Source organism: Pseudophryne corroboree, chromosome 8 (genome assembly GCF_028390025.1).
Source record: "Pseudophryne corroboree isolate aPseCor3 chromosome 8, aPseCor3.hap2, whole genome shotgun sequence".
NCBI lineage: Eukaryota > Metazoa > Chordata > Amphibia > Anura > Myobatrachidae > Pseudophryne > Pseudophryne corroboree.
The window spans coordinates 438087331-438097595 of NC_086451.1; the positions used below are offsets into that span (position 1 = coordinate 438087331).

Sequence of the window (10265 nt, forward strand, 5' to 3'; positions counted from 1 at the left end):
CTCTATGAACTAACGAGGCTGCACTCTGTGTAAGTACATACAAGTGTACAGACAAGCGACCTGAAATCATTCTCTGTTTTTGCATTACAGGTGGAGTAAACTTCAACTCGCGAGGGTGCGCAAACACCTCAATCTGCTCTACAGTGACCAATCAGAACGTTGCTGGTACAAATATGGCAATCAAACATGAATGCTGTAACACCAACCTGTGCAATTCTGGGAATCGTCATTCTGCCATTCACCGAGGGTTTCCTGCTGTTGTCCTGGCAGCTGTACTGGCGGTGTGGACTGCCATGACGCCCTGACTGTGATAAAGGATGTCTGAGATCGCCATAACGTTTGTCTGCCATTCATTCGCTGCTGTTTCAATGGGTCTCACAGGTATTTCTGTACATGGAAAACGGGAATTACTTAAATATTAACAAAATATATTCATCTTATCACCCTGAATATTTTTTTTCCCCATTAAAGTATCCAACTACAGTATCTTGAGTTTGGTTGGCTTTCAATAAAATAATTTTCTTTTACCATTGTCACGGCTACATTTGCTTTTGTTCTTTTAAATATATTTTATTAATCACTCTTCAATTAGCAAGTCTTAAGGGAAGATTGATGCAAAGAATGAAATAACGTGAAAGGAAGGCAGGGGCATATGACAAGACAATGGGGGTGATTCAGACCTGATCGATGGGCTGCTAACTTTGCTGTAGTGCGTTCAGATAGTCGCCGCTGTGCAAGTGTGTGATCCCATGTGTACACCGAGCTACAAAAATCCAGTGTGTGCAGTATGGACCTCATTCCGAGTTGATCGCTAGCTGCTTTCGTTCGCAGCGCAGCGATCAGTTCAAAAATCGTCAATTCTGCGCATGCGTATGGGGCGCACTGCGCACGCACGTCGTACTTTCACAAAAGCCAATGTAGTTTTACACAAGCACTAGCGACGCTTTTCAGTCGCACTGCTGATCAGTGATTGACAGGAAGTGGGTGTTTCTGGGAGGTAACTGAGCGGTTTCGGGAGTGTGTGTAAAAACACAGGCGTGCCAGATAAAAACGCAGGAGTGGCTGGAGAAACATAGGCGTGGCTGGCCGAACGCAGGGCGTGTTTGTGACGTCAAAACAGGAACTAAATAGTCTGAAGTCATCGCAAGGTAGGAGTAGGTCTGGAGCTGCTCTGAAACTGCACAATCTTTTTTTTAGTAGCAACGCTGCGATCCTTTCGTTCGCACTTCTGCTAAGCTAAGATACACTCCCAGTGGGAGGCGGCTTAGCGTTTGCACGGCTGCTAAAAGCAGCTAGCGAGCGAACAACTCGGAATGAGGGCCTATGTACGCAGCCCAGGAATTACTCCTACAGAGCGATAAGAACAGGATGATCGGGGCCGAAGCTGACGTCAGACACTCCCTGAAAATGCTTGGACACTCCTGCGTTTTTCCAGACACTCCCAGTAAACGGTCAGTCGCCACCGACAAACAGCCTCTTCCTGTCAATCACCTTGTGAACGCCCGTGCAAATAAAATTTCAGCACCATCCTGTTGCTGACCGGCGCTGCCCGTTGTTGTTGGCCGACGCGTGTGCACATTGAGGTGCATATGCATGCGCAGTTAATGCCTGATCACCCGCTGTGCGAAAACGCACAGCAGCGATCAGATCTGAATATTCCCCTATGAAAGATATCCAGCTAGGACAGTGGTTCTCAAACTGTGTGCAGCGGCACCCTGGGGAGCCTCAGGGGATTTGCAGGGGTGCGCTGGGTTGGTGATCTAAGACCAAATTACATTATTTATGGTCAGTGTAATAGGCAAAACCAGTGCTGGTGGCTGCCAGTCATAAAATATGTGGCCAAACAGAAGCAAATCCTGTCCCTCACCACACACCTGACCCTAAGAATGACATGTAAACACAATTTACTTCATTTAATGTTTCTTTCTAAATTTCTCAATAAGAATCTCTTGGCCTAGGGGTGCTGTGCCCCCAGCATGCGTTAACAAGGATTGCAAATTCTGCTACTTATCAGAATTTGCAATCCAACCTTCAGCACGTGTTCCCGTTGCGTCTGCCTACGGTGGGCCATTACCGATGGCGTCATAAGGGCAGGCAATGTCGCTGATTGCTGTGTGAGTCCTTAAGGCATCCCCCTTTATACATCATCCTCAGAGCCCCTCTTCATGCCCCTTTGTATACAAGCCTCAGAGCCCCTCCATCATGCAACTTATAATGCCAACCTCATAGCACCTCAGTCATGCCCCTTTATATGCCAACCTCCGAGCCCCTTCAGTCATTATAATTTCTAATTTACCTTACCTAAAAAAATTACATTTATTTGCTGGATATTCTTTCTTTATAAAGTTATTGCTTCAAACGCCAGAAAGGTTTTATTCAAGTTCCCCATATACAATTGTCTACTTGGGGCATTGCTCCACTGCAATATGGCAGCTCCCACTCTACTTAGGGTGTTGTTCCACTGCAATATGGCAGCTCCCACTCTACTTGGGGTGTTGTTCCACTGCAATATGGCAGCTCCAATTCTACTTGGGGTGTTGTTCCACTACAGTATGGCAGCTCCCACTCTACTTGGGGAGTTGTGCCACTGCAATATGGCAGCTACCACTCTACTTGGGGTGTTGTTCCACTACAGTATGGCAGCTCCTACTCTACTTGGGGAGTTGTGCCACTGGAATATGGCAGCTCCCACGCTACTTGGGCTGTTGTTCCACTACGATATAGCCAGCTCCCACTCTACTTGGGGTGTTGTTTTAATGCAATATGGCAGCTCCCACTCTACTTGGGGTGTTGTTCTACTGCAATATGGCAGCTCCCACTCTACTTGGGGTGTTGTGCCACTGCAATATGGCAGCTCCCACTCTACTTGGGGTGTTGTGCCACTGCAATATGGCAGCTCCCACTCTATTTGGGGTGTTGTTTTAATGCAATATGGCAGCTCCCACTCTACCTGGGGTGTTGTTCCACTGCGATATGGCAGCTCCCACTCTACTTGGGGTGTTTTTCCACTACAGTATGGCAGCTACCACTCTACTTGGGGTGCTGTGTCACTGCAATATGGCAGATCCCACTTCATTTCTCCCATTTCATTTCTGCAAGTATGTCGTGCAAATAATTTCTGTCAATATTTTATTGATATGTCATATTAAATACAGTGAAAAACAATGACGTTAAATTACTGTGTCCGTAAAACACTTGGCGGACTACCCCGACAGTAACATATTATGCAATCTGTATAGCTTAAACATAGATCCCGGAAGTGAACAAGCCCGTAAGGGCGAAACGCGTTTTCCACGCAGGGACCACTCCGTGGAAGGACCCGATGGCACCAGCTGCACCCAGGACATGACATCCCTATCACTCCCTCTGACTGTCACACTGGGAGTTTCGTAAGCCTGCACCCGCTGGGTGAAAGCAACCTTTACTATTACACCTATTGTGACAAGAACACTGGGATAGTGTTTGAGGGCAGGTATATTTGTCCCAGGTTCTTGTCTTACATGTTTTAGAAAATGTTAACTTCTAGGAAAAATGCTTTTTGTTTTGTCTGAACCTTTTCAGTTTGCTGTAAAAGCTGGGTAAAGGCTCTGAGAGAGAGATAAGGCGAGTTCTAGACATTGGGCCCAGTTCGGGTCTTTGGCCTCACAGAGGGCTAATCAGGGTTTCAGCTGTGTAAGTGTGTTATAGTGCTGCTAACCTGATTAGTATGGGCAGACTGCCTGGGAAGGCTGAGGGATCTGTGTGTGAGAGACACGCTTTCTGATGCAAGTGAGCTATACAGTATGTACTGAAGAACTCTGTGTTTTGTTTAGTGACAGTTAGGAATATCTTATGTTTAGTTAGTGCCGGACAGGCAAGGTATTTTTATTTTGGGGTTTGTTTTATTTTCTGTTTCAATAAAACTGGCCGGGGTCAGTTGTACCAGAAACTGGACTTGTGTTGTTCCTCAGCTGCTGCGTGCTACCATATTCCCCAGGAAAAGGCGCCTTGCACCCCTACAGTGTTACAACTTGGTGGAGAATGCGAGCAACCCCGTTCTGCGCATAAGTGAAAGCAGCAGCTTTGTGAGGCCTGCAGAAAACGGTGGTTTATGCAGATACAGCCCAGTGTGAAGTTACTGAGACTCACCCCTGAGGGTTTGATATATGTCTTGGGTGAAAGCAGCTACAAAGCCGCCTGAAAAATCTGTCGACATGGAGGATCTGCTTAAAGCCTTGCTGCAAGCTACAGCGGCTCAGCAGGAGGCCAACCGACAGCAGCAGGTGGCAATGGAGGAAAATAGGAGACAGCAGCAGGTGGCTATTGACGAACTTTACCGGCAACAGCGTCAGGATAGAGAGGCCTTAACAGAAGTGGTGCAGAGCCTTGCAGCCCGGATTGGAGATGTGGCCGTCAGTGCTCCGACCAGCTCTAGTTCTATACGGGCCAGTCACTTCTTGCAGAAAATGACAGAGGCTGACGATGTGGAGGCCTACTTGACCACGTTTGAAAGGACTGCAGAGCGTGAGAACTGGCCAAAAGCACAGTGGGCCAGTCTGCTGGCACCTTTTCTGTCAGGTGAGCCCCAAAAAGCGTACTTTGATTTAAGCCCTGCTGAGGCTCGGGACTATGATAAACTAAAGACTGAGATCCTGACCCGCCTGGGAGTCACGCTGTCAGTACGAGCACAACGGGTGCACCGTTGGGTGTACGCCATGGAGAAGCCTCCGCGCTCTCAGATGCACGACCTTATTCAGCTAACAAAAAAATGGCTACAGCCAGAGACATTAACTGGTCCCCAGATGGTTGAAAGAGTCGTCATGGACCGCTACTTGAGATCTTTGCCCATGGTCCTGCGCAAGTGGGTGAGCCATGGAAACCCGGGTACTGCTGACCAATTAGTAGACATGGTAGAGCGGTATTTGGCAGCAGAGGAACTACTGATGACCACCCAGCAACCCATAGATCCTCGACAGCGCCCTTCAGTAAAGACTGGTAAGACTGTTCCGTGGGAAAACGTTGCTGGGCGGTTAAGAGAACGCAAGGCTGGAGAGACTGTAAACACTGGCCCTGGAGACAGGCCAATGGGGCTAGAACGGTCTATGTTGCCCAAACGGGTTGATAATCGTGTGGTTAAATGTTTTAGATGTGGTATGCCAGGTCATGTTGTTGCCAATTGCCCAGTCATGCAAGAACCCATGCAATGTGATGCTGCCTTTGAATGTCGCAGAATGTCTTTCTTTGCTAGGTTAGCCTGTACTGTGGTACCTTCACCTGAGCTGGAAAAACAAATGTGTGATGTGTTCTTAGAGGGTAACCGGGTAGAGGCCTTGCTAGATTCAGGAAGTTTAGTTACCCTCGTGAAAGCTGGGTTAGTGAACCCCTTAAAGGTCCAGCAAATACCTATTGGGGTAACTTGCATACATGGGGATACCCAACATTATGCCACTGCTGAGGTGAATATAGAAACTTGTTGTGGGTCAGCAATGGTTAAAGTGGGACTGGTCCCTACCTTGGTGCATGAGGCCATAATAGGGAGGGATTTTCCTCATTTTTGGAAACTGTGGGAATCACGGTTATCAACAGATGTGAGAAGTAAAAAGCCAGTTGATAATACCGGTGATTTTATGGATGTACGTGGGTCTTCGGAACTTTCTGGCCCTTTGCCTTTTGCTAGTTTGGCTGGGGAAGTGACAGATGGGGAGTCCAGTGAGGACCCTCTTGCCGGGAACAGAGACATAGTAGTTAGAACTGAAAGCGTGCCTGACCTGGAGGTAAAGAAGGATCTGTTTGCGTCTGAACAGTTAAAGGATCCTACCTTAATAAAGGCTAGAGAGAATGTTAAGATTGTTAATGGGGAACCTGTGGTACCAGGTGACAGGGTTACGTATCCCCACATGGCCATCTGTAATGAGCTCTTGTACCACATTGTCAAAAGGGGTGAGGATGTGGTAGAACAGCTGGTAGTTCCCCAGCCTTATCGGAGAACGGTACTAGATTTAGCTCATAGTCACGTTACCGCAGGACATTTACGGGCAGAAAAAACCACTGAAAGAGTTTTACAAAGGTTCTTTTGGCCAGGGGTTTATAAAGAAGTGTCTGAATATTGTTCTTCCTGTCCTGAATGCCAGTATCATGCCCCTAGACCCCATTTCAGGAGCCCACTAGTTCCCATGCCTATTATAGAGGTCCCGTTTGACAGAATAGCCATGGATCTCGTGGGGCCCTTGTTAAAGTCTGCTCGGGGCCATCAGTATATCCTGGTAATTATGGACTATGCCACTCGATATCCTGAGGCTGTCCCTTTACGCACTATCACAACCAAGGCGATAGCTAAGGAGCTGGTGCAGGTATTTAGTAGAGTGGGAATACCAAAAGAAATTTTGACTGACCAAGGTACTCCATTTATGTCAAGGATCATGAAAGAATTGTGCAAGTTATTTAAGGTCACTCACCTCAGGACGTCCATCTACCATCCCCAAACTGACGGGTTGGTGGAAAGGTTTAATAAAACATTAAAAAGTATGTTAAAAAAGGTTGTTGAGAGAGATGGGAAAAACTGGGATTGTTTGTTGCCCTACTTGTTAATGGCCATCAGAGAAGTTCCTCAGTCCTCTACGGGGTTTTCTCCATTTGATTTGTTGTATGGTAGACACCCCAGAGGGCTGTTGGATATTGCCAAAGAGACGTGGGAAGGACAGCCCACTCCTTATAGAAGCGTTATTGAGCATGTAACACAAATGCAGGATAGGATTGCAGCCGTGGTACCTGTTGTCAGAGAGCACATGGAACAGGCCCAAAGTGCTCAACAGAGGGTCTATAACCGGAGTGCCAAGATACGGGAATTTGCTCCTGGAGATAGAGTTCTTGTTTTGGTACCCACTGTGGAAAGCAAATTCCTAGCTAAATGGCAGGGTCCATTTGAGATTAGGGAAAAAGTGAATGAGGTTAATTACAAAGTATACCAGCCGGGAAAGAGAAAACCCGAACAGATTTACCATGTTAACTTAATCAAACCCTGGAAAGATAGGTTGTCTCTGTCAGCGGAGCCTTGCCCTTCGGTGTCTTCACCCCGGTTGCTTCCCGCAGTGAAGGTGTCAGAGACATTATCAGCTGATCAGAACAATCAGGTTAAAGAATTTCTCATCCAAAATAGGGAGGTATTTTCAGAGCTGCCTGGCCGAACGACCATAATAAAACATGACATTGTCACAGAACCAGGGGTCAGGGTTCATTTAAAGCCATATAGGATTCCTGAAGCTCAGCGAGAAGCTATTTCTAAGGAAGTTAAAACCATGTTAGAACTTGGAGTCATAGAGGAGTCTAACAGTGAGTGGTCCAGTCCCATAGTGCTCATCCCGAAGCCCGACGGTAGCATACGCTTCTGTAATGACTTTCGTAAGTTAAATGAGGTGTCCAAGTTTGACGCATACCCCATGCCCCGTGTGGATGAGCTTGTAGAAAGGCTGGGAACAGCCAGGTTTCTCACCACATTGGACCTGACCAAAGGTTACTGGCAAATACCTTTATCTGATAGCGCCAAAGAAAAAACAGCCTTTTCGGTTCCGGAGGGGCTGTACCAGTATAAGATGTTACCCTTTGGGTTGCATGGGGCTCCAGCAACCTTTCAACGGGCGATGGATAAAATTTTGAGGCCCCATAGAAAATATGCAGCTGCCTATTTGGATGATGTGGTAATTCACAGTACAGACTGGGGGTCCCATTTGGTTAAAGTACAAGCAGTACTGGACTCAATCAGAGAGGCAGGGTTAACTGCTAACCCAAAGAAGTGCTGCCTCGCAATGGAGGAGGTCAAATACTTGGGCTTCACCATAGGCAGAGGTCTGATTAGGCCCCAATTGAATAAAGTTGATGCTATTCAAAACTGGCCTCGTCCAGTGAATAAAAAACAGGTAAGGGCTTTTTTGGGAATTACTGGGTACTATAGACGGTTTATTCCTAATTTTGCGACCACAGCGGTGCCGTTGTCAGACCTTACCAAAGGGAAGCAGTCAAATGTGGTGAAATGGAACCCTGATGCAGAAAAGGCGTTCCAAGCGTTAAAAGTGGCTTTGTGTTCACAACCGGTGTTGATAACACCAGATTTTTCAAAAGAATTTGTGGTACAGACAGATGCCTCAGAGGTAGGGATAGGTGCTGTGCTGTCCCAAACCAGAGATGGGGACGAACACCCTATCATTTATTTGAGTAGGAAACTCAATGAGCATGAAAAAAGGTATGCCATTGTGGAAAAGGAGGCTTTGGCCATTAAGTGGGCACTAGATACCTTGAGATATTACCTCTTGGGTAGACAATTCAGACTAGTGACAGACCATGCCCCTTTAAAATGGATGTATGTAAATAGAGGCAAGAATGCTCGTGTAACTAGATGGTTTCTAGCGTTGCAGGACTTTAAGTTTACTGTCGAACATAGACCGGGAACACAATTGGCCAACGCAGATGCATTGTCTCGCATCTTCTGTTTGGGGGCTACAAGTGTTCCGGCCCCTAGGTCGAAACAGGGGAGGGGGATATGTGACAAGAACACTGGGATAGTGTTTGAGGGCAGGTATATTTGTCCCAGGTTCTTGTCTTACATATTTTAGAAAATGTTAACTTCTAGGAAAAATGCTTTTTGTTTTGTCTGAACCTTTTCAGTTTGCTGTAAAAGCTGGGTAAAGGCTCTGAGAGAGAGATAAGGCGAGTTCTAGACATTGGGCCCAGTTCGGGTCTTTGGCCTCACAGAGGGCTAATCAGGGTTTCAGCTGTGTAAGTGTGTTATAGTGCTGCTAACCTGATTAGTATGGGCAGACTGCCTGGGAAGGCTGAGGGATCTGTGTGTGAGAGACACGCTTTCTGATGCAAGTGAGCTATACAGTATGTACTGAAGAACTCTGTGTTTTGTTTAGTGACAGTTAGGAATATCTTATGTTTAGTTAGTGCCGGACAGGCAAGGTATTTTTATTTTGGGGTTTGTTTTATTTTCTGTTTCAATAAAACTGGCCGGGGTCAGTTGTACCAGAAACTGGACTTGTGTTGTTCCTCAGCTGCTGCGTGCTACCATATTCCCCAGGAAAAGGCGCCTTGCACCCCTACAGTGTTACACTATATACTCATATCTATCACACTTTGTAATTATATGTGAGTAGTATACCTGGATACAGTCTTATGTGTATTGTGGGTATACCCACATTTGCTGCACAGCTGTTTATATGCGGTCAGTGTACACATATGTACGAGATTATTATAGCCAGGTCAACCAGCTATCTCTGTTTATCTTTGTGTGCGGCAAATAGTTTATAAGTATCAGTGACCAGTTTGAGTCACTAACAATTAATATACTGTCCGGATTAACAGTTTATTTACAAGTGATACCACTGTTACTTCTCAGCTTATTCTCCCCCTCTTTTTAGACTTATATAAAAGTTATCTTTAGACAATAATCAGTAAGTGCAAAAATTGCATACATTTCTTCCACAGGGTCTTGTAATAGAATTATGCCCAATTTCTTCTGATTACAACAATACTTGATGTCTCCAGTTAGGAGAATATATGTCTAGATTCACACATGATTCATAAATCTGCCTGACGTTTTAGGTTTTCTTGGAGTTTTTTTACTCCTACACAACTTCTTATTAAATTATAAAAATAATAAAAAATAATAAAAAAATCAATAACTTAAAAGACAATAATTCTGTACAAAAATGTATTTATTTTTTCTTTCAAAAAAATTTTTTTTTCTGACTTACTATCTTTCCGTGGACTCTCATCCATGATCCAGGGCGCACGACACCACGGTGGTGGTAGTCGTTGCACCTTGCCTAACGGGAAAGCAGATCCACACTTTATATCCTATCCTCTTTCAAATTATATTCTTTACTGTGTCCATATAGGTGCACTCTCATTGGTACATAGTTCCTCTACTATCATACCACGCTGCTAATGCCCGATCTCGTCCGATCTAGGAAGCTAAACAGCGTCGGGCTGGGTCAGTACCTGGAGAGGAGACTCCATGGGAATACCCGGAGTTGTAGAGTAGGAACTATTCCCTTTATTTAAAAGGTGAACACCAACAGCAGTATCACCACTAATCTTTTTTCTTTCCTTTGCTCTGTTATATAACAGTTCAGTGTCAGGTTTTGACAACAGTAACAGATATCCAAAATAGGTGTGTAATCCGAGCAACTGGTGGCCAGCCAAGTGTATAACATAGATCCAACCATATTGGTTCTTTGAAGATACATACATCACACACTGTGTTCCTTCCTTACTCTCATCAATACAGA

The 10265-nt window shown here is 45.6% G+C and overlaps 1 protein-coding gene and 1 pseudogene across 2 annotated transcripts in view; both read left to right on the top strand.

Annotated features, from left to right (window-relative positions):
- LOC134949482 (uncharacterized) overlaps nucleotides 1-532 on the top strand; it is a 48547-nt gene extending 48015 nt beyond the window's left edge. For both annotated transcript variants that reach the window (XM_063938076.1, XM_063938075.1), the window contains exon 5: nucleotides 91-532. In XM_063938076.1, the coding sequence (XP_063794146.1) occupies nucleotides 91-305 (215 nt within the window). In that variant the 3' untranslated portion in view covers nucleotides 306-532. The remainder of the gene's footprint in view (nucleotides 1-90) is intronic.
- Nucleotides 533-9897: 9365 nt separating this feature from the next.
- Nucleotides 9898-10016, top strand: LOC134951140 (5S ribosomal RNA; annotated as a pseudogene).
- Nucleotides 10017-10265: the final 249 nt, after the last annotated feature.